The following is a 19,821-nucleotide window of genomic DNA, read 5'->3' as shown; positions in this document are numbered from 1 at the left end:
GTTTATATCGATCTTTACCAAATCGTTACATTGTCAAATTAACTCAAGCCAAGAAGCTTTTAGGCTTATTAAATAGCGTAATTACAAGTTCTGTGACTGGTTCACGTCTACAAAGCTTCTACAATACCCAGAGAGTGTTATGGCGGAGTGGATCGTGCCAGGAAGCGACTCTGAAGAGGAGGGATCGCTGCAAGTGTCAGTTCAACTTGGAGGCCTCAAAATACCTCCAGACAGACTCCTACACTTGATGAGAGTAGGCGTACACACACTCATATCTCATACACTGCACACTGCTACAATAACTAAACTGCACTATTGTGTAATTTAATAGTTATAGGCCTACACTTGATTAATATAATTACACGCCCTCCCCCGGCCTTGCAGCAAGTGGAGAGCAATCATACCCTAGAGCTGACCTCATTGAATGGTGTTCCTCGAAAGAGACATAAGAAGAAACGACGACACTCAAAGCAGCGCCATTCCCCAGGACTGAGGAGTGGAGAGGAGGTCAGTGAGACGGCCTCTGAGATACGCAGCTCTGCCTCCACCACAGCCACAGACTACAGAGAGAGTAGGAGGTTAGCTCCCTACACACATTAAAACATCACCTAATTATTTTTATTCTTTCTCAGAGTGAATTTGCTGAATTTCGATCCTCACTATGATCCAGAGCTAGACGAAACGGCTCCTGTTACCGTGGAAACAAAGCATCCTAAAGGGCCAAGGGCTCCACCCAGTAAGTCTCATGACACACACTAACCTACTGACTCTTTCATACTCCCCCCTATCCTCCCCCCCCCCACACACACAGAGTTAAATAAAACCAAGCTAGCTAGTTTGGACAAGATCCTTGAAGCCAGTTCCCGGAGACAGCAACTGGTTCTTGCAGCACCCGACCCCTCGTACCATCCATTAACCCCTACATCCCCAGACACACCCCCTGACGACATTAATAGAGCAAATGGAGGGTTAACTAGCATGGGAGACATGTCATTTGGATTTGATGATGACGACAGTGACTTGGAGGAACAGGGCAGGTGAGGGTACTGCAGTTTCATTATTAGGCACTGTTTTGTTGGTGTCCATGTGATTTAGAAGCCCGTAGTACCTACTAAGTTTTATTGAAAGAGGATATGTATTTATTTATTGTGTGACTCTTTCTTCTTGTAGTCAAATGGACAAGAAGATTTCTCTTCTCTCTCAACTAAACAGAGTCGGTGAGTGTGTCTTTATCATTATAATGAGCCAATCTGATACTCTCCTCTACTGTAGAACAACTTCTTAATTCTGATGGACTGACGTAACCTCAAAGCTGTCTCCACTAGTCTCCCATTTTTAACTCAACAAGAAGTCCTTGTGTTACACATCATGCTCACATCTTGTCCCTGACCATGACCGTGTCTTTACTTGTTTTGTGTTATACTTTTGTATATAGCAGAATGTTCAATGGCTAAATATGTTCAAATATCATAATTATTAATAACATAAATATAGCGACACAAGCACGAATTGATTGAGCAAACAATGAGAGCACTACTTGTACAGAAACGGTGACCAGTTTCCCTGTATGCTAGGATTGTCTGTGTGCCAGTATTTCTTTAGCTTCTTGACCTTCTCCCCTGAGGCACTGCCCAGTCTCCACACATGCTCCTTGATCTCCCCTGAGCTCAGATTGGGTACGGGAACCACTTGACTGTTGCCATTCACTACAGAGGAGAACGTACACACAATTATAATAATTATAGCTACGTATGTTAAAGTCCCACAAAAACATTTGCAATGTGAACATTTCCACGATTGGTCGGTGAAAGCACCAAAACAAGCGGAGGGGGGAGAGCCATACCCGCCCATATTAAAGTACAGGTATTGCATCACACTTACAAAACTCTCCGACGAGTCGTGGATGTCTGCCTGGACGGAGTCTGACATAGATTGCTGTGTGAGGGGCTTCTTTGGCTAGCTTCACTACATAACTGTCTAGATACTGCCTGTAGGAGTAGACAATTTTATGGTAGGCGAGTGATGAAAATTCTAATTGATGCCCACCTCACACCTTTGCTGCTCCCTCCAGCCTTGCAGTATTGGAACGTCAGTCTCTTTAGTTGACACACAAAGCTACCCACTCCATTGCTCATGGGAGCTACTACTTTAGCCATTTATATTTCTAGAGCTGCAGACCTTCTGTATTTGACCTCGATTATCACTGCGTCCTGAAACTGAGGGAAATGCGAACTTTGACCTCGATTATCACTGCGTCCTGAAACTGAGGGAATGCGAACTTTGACCTCGATTTTGCTGATCAAGCGAAATCTTCAGTGGACTTTGACCTCAATGAAAGTTTGGAGGGCATTATTTGGGAAGCAATTTGCCAAGTCATTATAAATTCATGTGTTTTCTTCAAAGATCAGGACATACAAGCCAGGATAACAAGTAAGACTCTGCTATACTCTTATTTTAATAAGGGGCCATTAGTTGCCTTGTGTAGAGTTTAGTTTTTGGCTCAACCTTAGTTGTTATGTACCGGAGTGCAATCTGATATTGTAATCAATCCTTAATCTTGCAGGTGTGTCTGTGAAGGAGATACAAATCGATGGCTTCTAAACGAGTCAAAATTATCAAGCACAACAATATCAGCGTCAAGTTCGAGGTTGACTCTCGCTACTCCCCCCTGGAGAGCATTGGCACTGGGGCTTACGGTGTGGTGTGTGCGGCCAAAGATAACAGAACTGGACAGAGAGTTGCTATCAAGAAGATACCCAAGGTCTTTGAAGTCGCTGTCATTGCTAAACGAACCTTCCGAGAATTGAAAATTTTGAGACATCTTCGTCACGAGAACATCATATCGATACTGGATGTAATGCTACCCCCGGATGACCCCACCCAGTTCCAAGACGTGTATATTGTACTGGACCTAATGGAGAGTGACTTGCATCACATTATCCATTCTGTGCAACCCCTCAGTGAAGAACATATCCAGTTCTTCCTGTATCAAATCCTCCGCGGTGTCAAGTACATACACTCTGCCAACATTCTCCATCGAGACCTCAAGCCTAGCAATCTACTCATCAATCGAAACTGCGAGCTCAAGATTGGTGATTTCGGAATGGCCCGCGGTTTGTCCTCATCACCCGAGGAGCACTCCACCTTCATGACTGAGTACGTGGCTACAAGATGGTACCGTGCTCCAGAGCTTATGGTGTCGTTCAGCGAGTACACTTTTGCGATTGACATGTGGTCAGTGGGATGTATACTTGCCGAAATGATTGCTCGTCGTCAACTCTTCCCAGGAATGAACTATCTTCATCAGCTACAGCTCATTCTAGCCGTTGTGGGTACCCCCAGTGCAGAGTACATTGAATCCATTGGGTCGGATCGGGTCAAGACGTACCTCCAAGCATTGCCCAAGAAAGACCCTGTCGACTTATCGGTGCTGGAAGTTTTTCACGATGCAAATGAAGTGGTGTTGGATCTAATCGGCAAGCTGTTGCAACTGGAGCCTAAAAAGAGGATAACTCCGGAGGACGCATTGGAGCATAAATACGTAGCCACCTATCACAACCCTCGAGACGAACCTGTGTGCACGCCCCCCTTTGATTTTGAATTTGAAAAGAAGCTTGTTAAGAAAGATGACCTAAAGATGGTGATAGTAAATGAGATCATGGACTACCACAAGAGTCGTCTGCCCATCCCCTCCCACGACAAAGTGATGGTGGAGCTGAGGAAGCACATTGACAGGGAGAAGGTACGGGAGAAAAGTACGGAGGAGGAGGTCCCTGTCGTTAAAGAAGGTGGGTGTGTGAGTGTGTGTGTGTGTGGGTATGTGGATGGGTGGGCATGTGGGTGGGTAGATGTGCGTGAGTGTGAGTTTACGAGTACATGTATGTATTAAATTGTGTCACTATACATTGTAAAGTCATAGAATAATGTACAAACTGAATCTTGTCTTGTGTACTGTAGATTCTAGTTGTACTGTGGAATGTTTATATTACAGTCATGTATGTACTTACCTTGATAATTATAGTGTTTCATTTTTTACCACTCACCCTCCCTGCCATACACACACTTTTTTGCTCAGGCCCTCCACCCAAGACAAAGAAGACGACTGATAATAGGAAACGCAAGGGACCCAGCGGACAGGAGACTGACAAACGACGCAGGGTCAAACCTGAATCAACTGAGGGTGACTTCTCGGAGCAAGACCTTGAGAACGTAGAGCGATGGAAGCATATGCAGCAATCCACCAAGCCATTCCCTCACCCAATACGCAAACTCAAGCAGAGCGAAAGTGGCGCTGAAACTGAGGCGTTAATTCAAGAACAGGCAGAAGAGATAGAGCGACTCAAAGGTCTACTCAACAACCAGCACAAGATCATTCTAGAGCAGAAAGATCAGATCAAACTCTTGCAGCAACATCGGACAGCTTTGATTCAGGAATGTCAGCACTCGGGAACCAAGATACCACCGGCTGTGCTCTCGGACATTTCTAAACGTACTTCTCTTCAAGCACCACCGCCCCTCCTTCACTCCTCTTCTCAACAATTGTGTCCTCAACAATCATCTGTCTCGGCAGCGCTGCCTCCACACCCTCACATGATGTCACAACACACGCCCCCTCCACACCTTCGACAACAAGTCACGTCTGTACACTATCTCCAACCCCCTCCCATACACACAATGTCTACTGCAAATGCTCCACACAATATTTCCCTCTCGACTGTGCCTGCCTACCCTCTGCCGCCTCACCAACATTTCATGCCCCCCAGACCTATGCTACCCCCCCATTCACTCATGGATCAACATCAGGGACAAATGATGCAGCAAATGCCTGTCGGAGTAAGGACTCGTTCAGCCACTCTCGGTGATATCTCGTTTTCTCCGTTGACTTCAAGCGATTTCAAGAAACTGGAACGTGAGAACTTGCCTAACTTCAATCCGTTCCCAGAGGACCTCGAGAATATACTGGACATTGACATTTCAGGTCTCCCGACAGGTGCAGGATATGGAGTGGGCATGTCCGAGGAGGAGGAGCTTATCAGGTCACCTCTGAGGATCGATATTAGGTACAATATTTTCGTTTGTGTTGTACTTATGGTGTACATGCATGTGTATCCTTCTTTGTATATAGTGATCATATTATTGTATCCCCCCTCACCCCCCTGTAGTGAGCTTGGGCCCCCACTGATGGTCGGCCCACCCTCTGCCTCGCTGCTCCACAATTGGCTGGATGTGAGACAACTGGACCCGGACAATATGGATGCTCTACAGAGGGAGTTGGAGACAGGAAACCCGGATATGTTCTTACAGGTGTTCTCAGAACTGTAGCTAACTTTTATAGTGTGATTGACTATTGTGTGTGTGTATAACTATTTCTTTTTATATCTTTTTGTTGTGGAATCAAAATTAATGGCAAGTAGCCTCGATGTTAAACCGCGGTTTGCTTATCAGACCACGCCCACCAGCAAGAGGCCGCCTATCATTAACCTTAATTTAAGGCATGTGACGACTCATAACATTGCGAAAGCAGTGACAAGCAAGAAAACATGAAGACTCTCTGTGTATTGGTGCTGGCCCTTGGCCTGGCCGTGGCTATGCCTTCAAACACTTGCCATAAGAAGCTCCTGGCTCATGGTTTCTCGTCCAACTTCAACGAGACGATTGCCCATGCCATTCACTCCATGACTGTGGAAGGGCTCAAGCTTTTCAACCCTAAAGCTAACGAGAAGAACACCGTACCTACCGTCAACATGGACCGCCATGCTGAAGTCAATGTCGTCCCCTACGCTCCAGAAGACTGTGTGGGAAGTGACTTCACCTCTTTCACCATGAATACCTTCGATAAGATCCTCACCAACTACGGTCAAGACAACGACGGCCTCGGAGCATTCTGGTCTCCTCTGGAGCGTGTGGCTCACAAGTTCCACATGTGGGATGTCTGGGTTACTATTCAAACCGTATTCGAGTCCAAAGTCCTTCCTAACCCTCCTAAAGACGATGTGTGTGATTGTATCCTAGATACAGAGAGCAACGGTATCTACAAAGCCGTCAAGTGGGTCTCAGATCATTACGACAGTGGAACCCCCATTACGCTCCTCAACCGTCCCATTCCTAAGCTGGCTGATGCTGCCTCTTGGGCCGTGTGGAAGGAGAGACTCCTCTGGTACTACACTGAGGGCAACCTCCTCGATGCTGCTAACTACCTCTACTGTGCCACTAAGGACTTTTGAGCCCGGGCCCGGGAACTGAGAACTAATTCTGAATGTGTGTTTTATGAAGAATCCCCTCTAACTATGTGCTAAAATTGTTTTGTAATCTAAATGTCTGTTATCATGCTAGCTGCATGCTTTATAATTAAATGTGGTTAGTTGTGTAAAGTCATATGAAATGCAGCACTGGTATATATAGGTCTTCGATTATTTGGGGTAGCCTGCAGTGTAAAACTTTTTGCAAGATTAGATTACATGTGAAATAAACATGCACAGTGTAGGTTGCATGAAATGTGTAGGCATGCCATAGCAACAATTATGAATACAAGTGACAACTCAGTGTGTGATCAAACATAATAAGATTCATAAATTATTAAACTAAAGGCCAACGCATAAAAACACGGTCAGTTACTAATTGCTGGATAGCCATTCTTGGCCCACTAGAGTCTGTAGAAAGTGTTTGATAAAGTCCGGGGCTTGGCCCAGGTTGTCACACTTGAGGTTGAACTTTAGACTGGGGGGGTTCGTATAGACGTTCACCTCCATCAGAAACAGGTCAAACGTGGACACCTGTGTGTGTGTGTGTGTGTGTGTGTGTGTGTGTGTGTGTGTGTGTGTGCGTGTGTGTGTGTGTGTACACAGCTACAATGAATACAGTATTGACTGAGGTCTTGAACAAATCTACACACACCAATTCAATATTCTGCTGTGACAGCAATTCTTTTCCTATACAACACAAATTGGTCCAAGATTTTTATGGTTTGGTTAGCCTAAGCTTATAGGGTCAAAGTGCAGTGATAAGGTACATTAGCAAGATAAACTGCACACACTATATACTTTGCTAATTCTTACGTTTTGACCATAAAAGAAGTATTTGATGACTTGCTCTGAGTTTGAGCTGGAGGCCATTGTCATCACAAACCTTGCTGCCAGCACTCTCTCCATATCTTTAGGATGTGGCACCTGATCAAGAGTGAGCTCGTGCTCACACCTGTGTGAAGAGTGGAGGGTGTGAAGAGTGGAGGGTGTGAAGAGTGGAGGGTGTGAAGAGTGAAGGGGTTGTTACAGAGTAACTTACGCTGAGGTCATTTTGATCCATCTTTGCTCAAACTCCCCGGCACTCATGACTGGCTTGGGGTTGAGGAGAATAACCGGAGGGGTGCCAGATACATGGGGGCGGGGAATCTCAATGGTGGCCTGTGAGGGTGGTGTGAGGGTGTGTGGGTGTGGCTATACTCACCAATGATGATCGGAGAGCTTGTGTGGAGCTAGGCTCGATGGGTGTCTTTAACAGCTCAAGGTAGTCTACCTCTGTGTATGTATACACAACAAAAATTGTAACTCGTAATTCTTCTCAGATTGCCATGGTTATTCACCTGCTCCACTCTGATTGGTCGGCTGCCCACGAGTGTAGGGGGGGTCGGAGGAGATAAAGTTGTGAGAGAGGACGCCGTACATCACTGACAGAGAGTTGAACTCAGTGAACAGCGACAACTGTAAACCACACACAATATTTGCAGCACGTACATACATACATCATAAGGCTATTAAGCAAGATCATATTCGTGAGTCACACGGTTTAGTAAACATCTGGTACATGATCATTGTCTGAAAGAATGACATTTGTGGTGTTCTCTAGTACAATCATGGTTTGAACCCTGGCCAGTTGTATGTACTCCCTTGTGCTGAAGACCCTCAGGATTATGTATTGTGGTTTGCAAAACAGCTGTCCAGAGCTAGCTAGGAGTCTAGGAGTCTAGGACATCGTAGCAAAACCACAGATACGTTGCCAACTGTGAATATTTATGCTAGCTGTAGCTACTAGTTCCTAGGAGGCTGACATCTACATGTACTTCATAGTTAGTATCAATCCTTACGCTGGACAACTGTTATGCAAACCACTGTGCGTACAACTGCCCCTGGGTACAAACCCACTACACACTGCATGTAGGTAGCCATGGTGGTACAACTATTACATATCCCATGGTTACCCGTGGTATGACAGTGTTCTTCTGGATGACCAGACGACTGCTCTGTCCACTGACCACCTTCTTGGCCAGTCCAATATCTTGTCTCAGTAGTCGGTAGTAGAGCATCCCTCGGTCCCTCACGTCCATATCACTCTCCTCATCTGGTGGGGGGTGGGGGGTGTAAGTCAATGCTTGAGCTTATAATTATGGCTAGATACATGCAGTTGGGAGTAAACAAGGATCTAGAGCTATAAGCTGATGATAACTTAAGCTATAGGCAATGACTAGTACTGTACAGGTTCATGGTGAGTATTCAATGCTTGAGCTTATACGGCAAAATAATTGGTTTTAGTTTGCATTTACAAGTATGGTACACACAGATGAGAATTGATTAAGAGCTAGTCTAGAGAACATGTATGAAGGACACCATCCACTTGACCTTTGTACCTATAGAGTGCTCCAGTAGTCGACCCAACATCTCCTGACACTCTGGTGGTCTCTTGAAGAACATTTTGGTGACGGCTGTTAAGAGGGACAGCTTGACGAGAGAGGAGGGCTCCTCCACAACATGGTCCACTGCCTCCTCCAGTAGGTATGGCGTCTGGGCTAGTGACTAAGAGAGAAGGTGGGTATAGTGTCATACAGCATCATCATGCAGTGTCACACAGCATCATCATGCAGTGTCATACAACACCATCATATACGTACGGAAAGCCCATCAAGAACAATATAAATAGCTATGCATATACACCATGTCAACAAAGGGAAGTTGTTACATCGGGTAGAATGTACACAGAGAACAGTTCTTGTAGTTAAAACGCTGCATATTTTTATTTTCAGAGTGCTAGAGTCGGCTCTGTAACTAAAGTTCTGGTGATCAAAATTCAACGATTTTCTGATTTTCTGAAAGTTTATGGTATTCTCAAGTCTCAAATTTGGAACGGGCCATAATTTCTTATTTTTGGTTGGTATTTTGTCAAAAACAGGCTCAAAATAATGATACTTTTGATTTTAAGACACCATCGTTACAAGCGCTTTCAAAAAATCAGTTATTGGACCAACGGAACTAAAGTTATGGCCGTTCAAAGATGCTTCATTTATAATAATAAACAGAACCAGCCAGCCACATACACACCTCTCCATACTCCCCCAGTATCCAGAGGAGGGCAGCTCTTCCCTCAGGGTCAGATATACTATCAAAGGAGGAGGGCAGTTTGGGCAACACCACCTCCACCATGTTGTCAAACTTGCGCAGAATGTCTGCATGTGCGGAAGAGAGGCTCTTATTCGAGACAATTACAGGGTTTGAACCAGAAAGCAATCAGTGCATGGCCTAAGTAATGGAGCTCCCATCCATGAGCTACAGAACACATTTCTTTAGTTAGCTACCATGCAAACACACCATCCGTAAGCTTATTAAACATTGTGTGTGCCCGCAGTTAGCATGTACAGGCACAGGTACTTATATCAATGCATCCTCACTGGTTGTGATGACGAGGGTCTCAGAGGTGACATAGTCAATATCCATGCTTAGTAGAGAGAGCAGCTTGTCCACACAAATGTCCGCCCTTGTCACTAGCTTCAGGGCAATGTGGCCGATGGCACGGATAGACTCACGGGCTACTTGTGCATTCACGTCAGTCGCATATTCCCTGAGACGGAAATTAAAGTGCACACCCTTACATGACCTTTGAACTACATGTAGCATCTTTGAGGCCATAACTTTAGTTCAGTTAGTCCAATAACGTTAAATTTACTGAAAGCTTAGAGAGAGGTCTTTCAAAAGTCTGACAAAATACCATTTCCGAAAATAGGAAATTATGGCCCGTTACAAATTTGGGGGTTGAGTATACCATCTTAACGGGCTCCTTCCAAGCCTTCAAAAAATCAGAAAATCATTGAATTTGGACAATTGGAACTCTAGTTACAGAGCCAAATCTACAGCATGTACTTTCAAAATAAGGGAATTGGACCAGCTGCTGGTATAACTTTTCAAGCGTTTAGATATTGAATACATACTCCGAACGTATGATACACACACACGCATTCTGATGTGAAACACTGAGCGTATATAATTACTAGAAGTAGCTAAAACTCTAGACTTAGCATTGAAACAGAGCCGCCCACTCACCCGAGTTCGTTGATGATGTCCTTAGCATTGTTGGTTGCACAAACTTCAGTCAATAGCTCCACCTTCTTGACCTTCAGGTAGGGGGGATCGTTATACCTGTAGCCATTGAGATATTAGACCCACAGTCACACCTAGTGGACATACTAGTGTCAGGGCTAAACGATGGCTATCTTCATCTAATTCCATACACAAACATTTTAATAGCCTAACATGTAGTCAAGTAGGCCTAAAAGATGGTAATTTTCAATCCTTAATCTTTAACTATTCTACAAACCCATTTCTTTTAATAGCCTAACATGTGGTAAACCAGGGGTTATTTTTGTCTAGAGGTGGTTAGTACCAACCACCACCACCGACCAGTGTGGGCACATATCTGCAGTGTAGGTATATACTGTACCTGCAATAGAAGTCGTGGTAGTCTTTGGTCCAAAGGTCAGGTTGCCGTGCTAACAGAAGTTGGACGTGTTTTAGACAAGTGTACGCCAGTTCAGACGAGCCTGAGCCAAGCAGTGTGAGGAGTGGGGCTGTGAGGGGTGTGAGGAGTGTGCTGAGTGTGTGTAGTGTGAGGGGTGTGAGGAGTGTGCTGAGTGTGTGTTGTGTGAGGGGTGTGAGGAGTGTGAGAGGGGCATTGCATTTAATGTGACGGGGTACTTAACAAGAAAGCTCTATGTGTAAGTACACTATATTGTAGTACTTTCATGAAAGAATTAACAGTCCATACATAATTAAACAAACTGTTGTATATAGGGTACTTAAGATTAATGGGTGTTTTAAGGCAATATGGTGTCTCACTGTGAATGCGACTGTAGACGTCCTCCTGGAGGTCAGTGAGGTCATTAGTCAAGTGGAGGAATAAGGAGATGGTCCCAAGCACTACACCACTGTTAGCATGCTTGAGTCGATCATCTAACACATTCTGAGAGGGAGGGGGAGGATACGACTCTAAAACATCTACAATGTACTTCAAGAATTATCTTTTTTGTTAGAAGGTGGTATGAACTATATAGGTAGTTGTATCAAATACACATGGTCCACAAAAGTGATGAGTACTAGAATATAGTTGTGTTTGGTCGGTCAATAACATCCACAACTCACTAGGATGTCAAACAGGTCTTCATCAGAGGAGGGTTGATAGCGACGTAGCAGCTCTAGTATCTGACACTGGCCCCACTCATTGAAGTCACGTAACCTACAGCAACATCACCACTCACACACACACCCACTCACACACCCACACACACGCACACACATACACACCCACCCACACACCCACACTCTCTATACCTGTTGAGGAGGTAGTGAGTGATCTTAGTATTGACCACCATTCCTCCCTCTCCAGCCAACATCTCGTTGAGGGATGAGATGGCATTGGACACCACCTGCGGGTCCTTGTCTCTTAGCAACTGGTACAGAACATCCACATAGTTTTGCTCTATGAGCAAAAATGAAGTTAAGTCCTATACAAACCTCACCAACATTTCCTACCTTTGACAAATTCTGGTGCTGAATAAAAGAGTTTTAGAATACCCATGACAGCAGTTTTCCTGACGTAGGCGGACCTGTCCTTTAGGCCGCTAGACAGGGGGTTCTTTACGTACTCTAGAATGTCCGTAACTCTGTGGGGGGTCGTTTGGTGAGTGGCACTACAAAGGTGACCTTCTTCTCACCTTAGGGAGCACATGGCCCTGAGGGAAAGCCCTCGTATCATAGGGTTACGATCCAGGCAGTCTTTACACAGAGTGTTCACAGTGAGAAGAGCTAACTCAGAGTTGGACTCAGCATAGTTGGTCAGGTAGAGGTAGACCAGTTTCTTCTGGACAAGGTCCACAGTGGCTCCCGCCTGTGTGTGAGGTGTGTGTGTGTGGGTGGGTGGGTGGGAGGAGTGTGTGTGTGTGTGTGTGTACGTGTGTGTGTGTGTATTTGATTACCATAATCATCTCGCTGAAAAGCTTGGAGACGTCAATCCCCAGGGTCATGCAGGCGATGACCTTCTGTACAGCCTGGAGGTATCGCCTGGGGTCCCTCTGTACCTCAGGAGTGCGTAGGAGAGACCTACACTAGGGCACATCATCATCATAGTGACAAGTGTATTGTATGACTTGCCTCAACTCTCCAACCTCGCCCTTCTTAGACTCCATAGCAGCAGCTCGTTAACACACCAGCAGGTTCTTCTTGAACTTGACTCAAACTCGAGAGGATATGGATACTACGTACCTCTTTGCTCTTTGTACATCCTGTGTAGAGGGGGTGGGGCTTGTTCTGCATGAGCTCTGCCTCCAAATCCATCCATCTTCTCGATCTCTAGCAGCTCGGCCTCCTGTACTGCACTAGCACTGTGAAGGCTAGCTGCTATGGACTCTCTGCTACTGGAGCCTGCATCATCAGATGAGTCTCCTGCTGTGCCTGACAGTGTGATGAAAAACCTGGTCATCAAGGTATACACAAGACCATCCCATAAAAACCATCCAATAAATCAAGCTACATGTGTAACATAACATTATAGCTGTTGATCAAGAGGTACAGTAATATGACAATGAATGTGTTGATATAATTATGCAAATCAGCTACTAGATCTACTACGTGATGGTTATTCCCACCCACAGGGTCCGGACGAGGATTCAAACGAGCCAGTTTCCAGGGTGGTGATTCCTGAGGCTGGTACGTACATGTGCCATAGTGGTGTCCATGGTTGCATGTACGTGTCACACACCGCGCCACCTCTCATGACATGCAGGGTTCTGTCTCAAGACAAGGACAGATAAAGAGGAGAAGATCTTCATCAATGTGTGCCAGTCTGAGCAGGTGAGCCACCCACTCACTTTAACATGGTAGAAGTATTGGCACATCCAAATCAAAGGATATACAGTGTGTACGCGTATAATTGCAATCAAACATTTTTTGTTGAGATAAAAGTCGTACTTTGTAGGTTTTTGGGAGCTCTGTAAAATGGTACATGTATGTTTAGGTCACAGATTTCTTTTGACCCCTAACGTCCATATTACCACTGCAGCAAGAGCTTATTGTATGTACATGCAGGTGCCGTCTCCCAAGGAGATCAGTGACGAGCAGCTGGCTACGATGCTCGAGTCAGGTGATGCCTCACAATACAGAGTGCCCATCAGTCTGGGGGAGCCGCACACTGTACATGACAATAGTGAGTGCCTCAGTTACTGGTCGCCCTCGATACTAGCCATGTCCTCTCATTATCAGCCGGGAAAGAGTGCCGTGCCTTTGATGTGGTTGTGGGTGCAGCGTTCTTTGAGTCCATTCAGGTGTGTGTGTGTGGGTGTGTGGGCGTGGGTGTGAGTGAGTGGTGGGTGTGGGTGGGGTGTGGGTGTGTGTATGGGTGTGAGTGTGGGTGTGTCAGTGTGTATAATGTGATACTTTCCTTACGTACGTATATAGAAGAGAGCTTCACTGAAGGAGTTCTTACTGACGATCGTGTTGGAAGGAATTGAAGAGAAGTATCAGATGCTCCTGTCAAGAGGTGATCCAAGAAATGATGGCCGTCACTTATAATAGTATAATTCACTTCTTGTCACAGATTGTAAGATTCTCAAGAACAGAAAGTTTATTGGAGACATCTCCGAGCAGACCATAAGAAAGAAGTCTAAACCGTTCATTATTGACATGGACAGGTGAGCACCACAGAACTTCATTCATTCACTTATTCACTCCCTTCTCTGTGTGTGTAGAGGAGATAAGGAGGCAAGTAAGGAGGAAAGGTAAATAGCCTACGTATTTGTACAGGGCTTGAACCAGCTGCATTGGAGATGTATATGTATACGTAATTAATGCTGATCTGTATGGTTCATTCCACATGCAGCCACTACCCTGAGCCCCGCTACACCATCATGCGTGAGCCAGTCACTGGAGATGTACCAGAGTTCCTCGTGTGTGAGGTTTACCTCACTGGAATAGTGAGTGAGAGAGCGTGTAATTAGTAGTTGCAATCAAAAGTTCATTAGAATGCATATTATGGTGTGCGTAACTATTGGTTACCTAGAGCTAGCAACGTTACATCAGTTGTTCCTCAAGCAATCTATAGTTACTGGGAATTATCACTCTAGTGGGAAATCATAGCTATTTATATGCTTATCAATTTCCTATTACTATTACTACCGTATTTGTCCTATTTAAGGCACCACTCTAGACATAATATAATAATTGTAGGACCTAAACTGTTCATGGATGGTCTCGCAAATGTATATTTTTAGTGCCGCCTTAAATAGATTAGCTACATAATGCTTCTTGATTCTCAACTGTGTCCAGTAATGAAAGCACCGCAGGTGCTGATGCCTCGGTGGAGATACCAAAGCTACGTAACGTAAAGATACTAATAGCTTTTATACACATAATAAAACAATTTAATTTTGCTGCATGCAAAAACTCAGAGAGTGGGTAATGATCGACCATGATTGTTGTTAAAAACGATCGATGCCAAAAGTTCAAGTCTATTAATGGCTGCATTAGCAGAGCTTTGCAGCTCTCTTCTCACTCTTGCAGCTACGAATAGCTAGCGTTCTAGTGCAGAGCTAACTACTAAGTAGAGTAGCAACACTCGGTAAACAAGTTTGACTACATGCTCTTCTGAAAAGGCTGCAATGGCATTCCAAGTAAGCAAAACTAGGCATAACTCGAGAACAAAGCATTATTTTGCAAATCTACGAATTAAAATCCAAGTAAACATGACTAGAAGCCTATAGAACTCTTACATGTACTTGCACTTAATTGATCCTTAAGCAGCTGTAGCAGTCTACACACACACACAGACACACAGACACACAACCGTATACCTCGCTTGCGCATGCGCACGAGGCATAATAATTCTGATGTTTTTAGCATTGTACTGTGCTCCTCGTGTGTTCCCAGACCACCTCTCAAGGTATACGACTAGACGTGGGTGAAGACAGACTAGAGCTAAGTACCCGCCCCCCACTCTTCCAACTGAACCTTGACCTCCCATACACCCTTGACCCCGACAACACCGGAGCACAGTTCAACAGAGCCTCTAAACTATTGACTGTAACTCTACCAGTAACTGGGAAGGCACCATATTAGCAACTATATAGACTGGGTCCCATCTTGATTAATTATTATGTACTTGTGGTAACCTTTATGTTCATATCTCCTTCATAAATTACGTATGCCCTTATTTCTTCTGCTGATTTTGTATATATCCTTCATTACCATTTCAAGTACTTTGAGAGTTTGAGCAATGTAAAGAAGTTAAAAATGTTTAAACAGTAACAAGAATGCATGTGAGCTAGTGCTATAATAGTAGATGATTTGGGGAGGTCAGTAGAGAACGAAAGTCATTTGTTTGGTAATGTTTTCTTCCGATCATATCTCTGTCAGTGAAGAGTTGAGCTCAATTGGGTAGAAGTCAGGCCTTGCAGTTATAGTAGTTGTGTGGTTAATTATATAGGAGAGTTAATTTCAGCGATTTTCTGATTTTCTGAAAGCTTATAGACATTATTTTGGGAGATGAAAGAATTAGCCCGTGATTCAAGGCTGAAAAATAACCATGTGCCCCGACCAACTTTTGGATTTAAATATAAAGTATCCTTCTAAACTTTCTGAAAAGTTAAATTAGACTAAAGTTACGGCTGTCGAAAGATATTTAACTGCAACCTCACCCCCCCCCCCCCAGGGACAGATCCAGAAATTTTGATAAGGGGGAAAATCACCAAATATTTTCCTGGGTCAACTGTTTGTTAATGCTTAGTCTCGGGGCCAGACCTAATAGCTTGGGGTAGTCTGGGGACTCTTGCAGCATTTCCGTGTGCTCTAGCGGAATGCATATCCTAATCAATGTCATATACCCCCTAATAAAAAAAGTATACCCCCTAATGAAAAAAGTATACCCCCCTTGAATTATGGCACTAATATGGCGCCATACAACTGAGGGTATTTAGTACAACTGCATGAGGATATTTAGCAAATGGCTGAGGGTATTCAGTAAATGACTGAGGGTATTTAGCAAACGACTGAAGGTATTTAGTAAACGAGTATTCAGTAAATGACTGAGGGTATTTAGCAAACGACTGAAGGTATTTAGTAAACGAGTATTCAGTAAATGACTGAGGGTATTTAGCAAACGACTGAAGGTATTTAGTAAACGAGTATTCAGTAAATGACTGAGCAGAGACGGATCCAGGGGGAGATCCAAGGGAGCAAAGGAACCCCCCTTTTGCTCAAAATATTAAAATTGATTTTTAGCAATCTACAGTCATTTACAGTCATGTTTTACCTATTCTACTTATGTAGTAATGTCAATACCTGCATGTAGTCCACTCTAGAAGGAACAGAACTTAGCTAAAAGCAGTGGCAGCTTCTTTACTCTTTCTCAACTGATCGCGTTGCAAAAACTGCATAGTAAGCAGTAATTAATTGGATACAAGATGGAGATAAACCCACATCCATGCATGTGTGTCCAGTGGTCATGCAGCTTTGATTGTGGTAATTATGTTCAACTTATTATACAACAATGAGTAACAGGAAGAGACCAAGTCAAGTGCCAAAAAGAGTAAAGCAGGTACGGTTTCACATAAATAAAAATCCAAATCATATAAATTATGATAAATAAACAACAAAACTTATAAATAAAAACAACTTCAATTGTAGGTTCAGAGTCATAGGAGTCACAGGATGCTATTGTCAGCCCTGCTGACTCGTCTCCCCCTACTGACGTCCCCAGTGACACTGAAGATTCAGACAGTGAACTTGATATGGAGGAGGGTGACTGCGTTATCCGGTGTGGCTTAGGTGGTGCTACCTCAAGTGATGATTGCGACATTGGGAAACTCCTTAACTCAGGGGTAGATATTAAGAGTTTAACAAGAGATCACAAGTATCGAATCTTGACTACCAATCCCAATACTGATCCAGAGAGCTATCCACGCACCAGACCATGTCCTTCAAGCAATTTTCGTCGGTTCAAACCAGAATGGCTGAGATCATACCCGTGGATGCATTACAGTCAATGTTCTGATGGAGTGTATTGTCGTGCCTGTGTACTTTTCTCACCATATCAGGTTGGTGGTCAAACGCTTGGTAGATTTGTTTTGACTCCATTTCGATATTGGACAAAGACGGCAACGGTTCATTGCAAGACTGGGTACCACCGATGCAACCAGCTTTTGTCTGCAGAAAATATAAAAAAACTAGTAGTATCATACAGCCAGCTACACCCAAGGAGAATGAAACTCCCTTTTATGCTACCTGATGATTGAATGTCTTTATATGTGTTTTTTACAATCAATTATTAAATACTCTAAGCTCTTGTATAAAAATTACTCATTTACTCACTCACACACTTACTTAACTTCTTGATCTTACTATCACTGCACTGGAGCCATAGCTATCTAGACATAATGTTACATCTACTACGGTACTATAATAGACCTCCCTAGCCCCTTGGCCTAGCACTCAGGTGACAGGAAATGGGCGGAGGTTACACCGGAAGTGGGCGTGGTCAATTTTTCGCGCTGCGCGCGGCTTAACTCTCACCCTTCAGGCTCGTTATCCTTTTACCAATTGCTTTTAGGAACCACCCTTTTCTAATGTCTAGATCCGCCTCTGCTGAGGGTATTTAGCAAAGGAGTAGTAAACAACTGGTAATGACTGCAGACTACAGATTACAGTAATCTGCTCCTGGTATTAGGGAGGTGTGCATGAGCACGAGGTTGTGCACATACGCACGTGTCATGCTTTCTCTGTAAAGTGAGGTGAAGAGTGACTTCTTCTATAGAATTCTGTAACTATAGCTAGAGCTCTGCTGTGCCCAGATGCAGTGCTGCATCATAATTATTCCGTGCATCATCTTCGTGATTGCAGCTGTCTCATCTGCAATGCAATGCACTCAAAGGAGCTGTATTATATATTTATATATAGATCTAGTATTTGATTATTCTATATTCACTAAATAACCTCAGTCATTCACTAAATATATATAAAACACTCTCAGTCATTTACTGAATACCCTCAGTCATTTGCTAAATATCCTCAGTGGTTTACTAAATACCCTCAGTCTCAGTCGTTTACTAAATACCATCAAAACCTTGTGTTTTTGTCATCAATATTTTGACACAAACAGCACTCCATAGGCATACGCTAGTCTCAAAAACGTAAAAAAGCGGCACCTTATTTAGAAGCAGTACGGTATGCTAAAAACACTTGTTACCTGTTGCCAGCTCCTCGGCACACACACAAGTGACACTATGTAGCATTATCATGCTATAATTATTGCATACTCAAGTGACGAAAGGAAGACTAGCTGATCAGAACTTATTTCACTCATCAAATTAGGCTCAATTAATACTGCAAAACCACCAGAGGACTCCTATCAGAATCCTGCAGCCTCAAACTGATGATATTAAAATCATATTCATGACACATGCACAGGCCATGCAATTTACCACAGACTGAGTGTAATCGTACATTCATTTAAAATTTTGCAACAATATAATTACCATTGTGGGGATCTACAAGGTTCTTTTCGCTATATAATTGAATCAGTTTATCAGCTCTATAGCTTGTCAAATCTCAGGCGTTAAATCATTTCCACCATCCATAGTAGTGCTGGGATTCAGCAGGGATCGCTGCTTTCCCTGTGGAACAACTGGATCCAACGCAGAATGAGCTATCTTTACCCTTGAGTTTCATGCAAACGCATTCCACTTCGTCTGCAAAATCAAAATAATTATATACATAATTAACCTAATACATCTTAAGAATACGCTTATACATAGTATACAATTGATATAGCTATTCCAAATTGCACTTGCGATATATTGCATGCATGCAGTTATGTGCAGACTCACCATTATGATTAGGCAGAGTAGTAGTTTTGGCAGCTTGAATCGCACTGAGCAGCTCTTGAATGCGAACATTCTGAAGCCTGGAATCCTCTTGTTTACCTAATGGTCAGTAAAATTCATCAAGTTGTTGCTATACATATATATTAAAGTCTATATATATATAATTATAATTATATACATGTATAATTATATGCGTATATCATACCTGAATTAGGCATGGCTGTTACCATTGCTGCCACAGCAACCACGAGAAAAGCGACAATGACAAAACCCTTCATTCTTTAAAGTCCACTCAGTTTGTTGCAGATATAGGATCAGTTGTTCAGCTTCGATTCTGTGACTGGGTGTAGCACTGCATGAGCCTTTACTTATATACTGACAGAAAGGGGTTCCTCAAACCAGACTGTCCCTATTAGTGCACAGCTCTCTTGCATGGTCACAAATGTGCATATTATCAGAACCTCCTTATGGCTTGCCCTTTAGATCTATAATTATACCTGGAAGTAAACTGAGTGCCCACCATTATTCTTGATACTATTGGGTTGGTTTCATACGAGACAATTTGTCTAAGATGCATGCATGCGATTAATCTGAGCCCACATTCAAAATTCCTGATATAGATCTATTGGGTTCGTAATTACCGCCAATTAGCTGTGGTAACAGCATACAGCTTATTCCTGGAAGTCATTTGAGCC

The 19,821-nt window shown here is 43.6% G+C and overlaps 6 protein-coding genes and 2 long non-coding RNA genes across 8 annotated transcripts; 4 read left to right on the top strand and 4 right to left on the bottom strand.

Annotated features, from left to right (window-relative positions):
* The first annotated feature begins 21 nt into the window (after nucleotides 1–21).
* LOC135339793 (uncharacterized) lies at nucleotides 22–1,489 on the top strand. The gene is made up of 6 exons (XM_064536063.1): nucleotides 22–253; nucleotides 385–578; nucleotides 633–736; nucleotides 812–1,037; nucleotides 1,171–1,217; nucleotides 1,273–1,489. The coding sequence occupies exons 1-6, from the start codon at nucleotides 140–142 to the stop codon at nucleotides 1,302–1,304; spliced, it is 717 nt and encodes a 238-aa protein (XP_064392133.1). The 5' UTR covers nucleotides 22–139; the 3' UTR covers nucleotides 1,305–1,489.
* LOC135339832 (large ribosomal subunit protein mL43-like) lies at nucleotides 1,452–2,236 on the bottom strand. The gene is made up of 3 exons (XM_064536116.1): nucleotides 2,047–2,236; nucleotides 1,882–1,988; nucleotides 1,452–1,706 (listed from the first exon to the last, which is right to left on the bottom strand). The coding sequence occupies exons 1-3, from the start codon at nucleotides 2,154–2,156 to the stop codon at nucleotides 1,534–1,536; spliced, it is 390 nt and encodes a 129-aa protein (XP_064392186.1). The 5' UTR covers nucleotides 2,157–2,236; the 3' UTR covers nucleotides 1,452–1,533.
* A 54-nt stretch (nucleotides 2,237–2,290) lies between these two features.
* LOC135339669 (uncharacterized) lies at nucleotides 2,291–5,413 on the top strand. Its single transcript, XM_064535900.1, has 4 exons — nucleotides 2,291–2,430; nucleotides 2,564–3,788; nucleotides 4,076–5,060; nucleotides 5,163–5,413. The coding sequence occupies exons 2-4, from the start codon at nucleotides 2,591–2,593 to the stop codon at nucleotides 5,320–5,322; spliced, it is 2,343 nt and encodes a 780-aa protein (XP_064391970.1). The 5' UTR covers nucleotides 2,291–2,430; nucleotides 2,564–2,590; the 3' UTR covers nucleotides 5,323–5,413.
* A 63-nt stretch (nucleotides 5,414–5,476) lies between these two features.
* On the top strand, nucleotides 5,477–6,371 carry LOC135339795 (uncharacterized). Its single transcript, XM_064536065.1, has one exon. It carries the CDS (start codon nucleotides 5,541–5,543, stop codon nucleotides 6,222–6,224), a length of 684 nt encoding a protein of 227 aa, XP_064392135.1. The 5' UTR covers nucleotides 5,477–5,540; the 3' UTR covers nucleotides 6,225–6,371.
* A 110-nt stretch (nucleotides 6,372–6,481) lies between these two features.
* On the bottom strand, nucleotides 6,482–12,549 carry LOC135339670 (uncharacterized). Its single transcript, XM_064535901.1, has 18 exons — nucleotides 12,408–12,549; nucleotides 12,233–12,356; nucleotides 11,972–12,144; nucleotides 11,790–11,920; nucleotides 11,589–11,736; nucleotides 11,400–11,493; nucleotides 11,097–11,220; nucleotides 10,702–10,828; nucleotides 10,305–10,400; nucleotides 9,656–9,825; nucleotides 9,309–9,433; nucleotides 8,621–8,786; nucleotides 8,195–8,334; nucleotides 7,580–7,697; nucleotides 7,444–7,514; nucleotides 7,282–7,400; nucleotides 7,056–7,194; nucleotides 6,482–6,773 (listed from the first exon to the last, which is right to left on the bottom strand). Exons 1-18 carry the CDS (start codon nucleotides 12,440–12,442, stop codon nucleotides 6,615–6,617), a joined length of 2,259 nt encoding a protein of 752 aa, XP_064391971.1. The 5' UTR covers nucleotides 12,443–12,549; the 3' UTR covers nucleotides 6,482–6,614.
* Nucleotides 12,550–12,597: 48 nt separating this feature from the next.
* On the top strand, nucleotides 12,598–15,519 carry LOC135339779 (PIH1 domain-containing protein 1-like). The gene is made up of 10 exons (XM_064536046.1): nucleotides 12,598–12,739; nucleotides 12,908–12,962; nucleotides 13,039–13,106; nucleotides 13,341–13,458; nucleotides 13,515–13,576; nucleotides 13,710–13,791; nucleotides 13,849–13,942; nucleotides 14,000–14,029; nucleotides 14,131–14,224; nucleotides 15,177–15,519. Exons 1-10 carry the CDS (start codon nucleotides 12,656–12,658, stop codon nucleotides 15,363–15,365), a joined length of 876 nt encoding a protein of 291 aa, XP_064392116.1. The 5' UTR covers nucleotides 12,598–12,655; the 3' UTR covers nucleotides 15,366–15,519.
* A 1,293-nt stretch (nucleotides 15,520–16,812) lies between these two features.
* On the bottom strand, nucleotides 16,813–17,785 carry LOC135339850 (uncharacterized). Its single transcript, XR_010396064.1, has 2 exons — nucleotides 17,628–17,785; nucleotides 16,813–17,450 (listed from the first exon to the last, which is right to left on the bottom strand). It is a non-coding gene; the product is annotated as an uncharacterized LOC135339850 (long non-coding RNA).
* Nucleotides 17,786–18,731: 946 nt separating this feature from the next.
* On the bottom strand, nucleotides 18,732–19,490 carry LOC135339326 (uncharacterized). Its single transcript, XR_010395982.1, has 3 exons — nucleotides 19,332–19,490; nucleotides 19,130–19,225; nucleotides 18,732–18,991 (listed from the first exon to the last, which is right to left on the bottom strand). It is a non-coding gene; the product is annotated as an uncharacterized LOC135339326 (long non-coding RNA).
* Nucleotides 19,491–19,821: the final 331 nt, after the last annotated feature.

This window comes from Halichondria panicea, chromosome 8 (assembly GCF_963675165.1).
Source record: "Halichondria panicea chromosome 8, odHalPani1.1, whole genome shotgun sequence".
In the NCBI taxonomy this organism is placed as follows: domain Eukaryota; kingdom Metazoa; phylum Porifera; class Demospongiae; order Suberitida; family Halichondriidae; genus Halichondria; species Halichondria panicea.
This window is presented reverse-complemented; position numbering and strand designations above follow the sequence as displayed.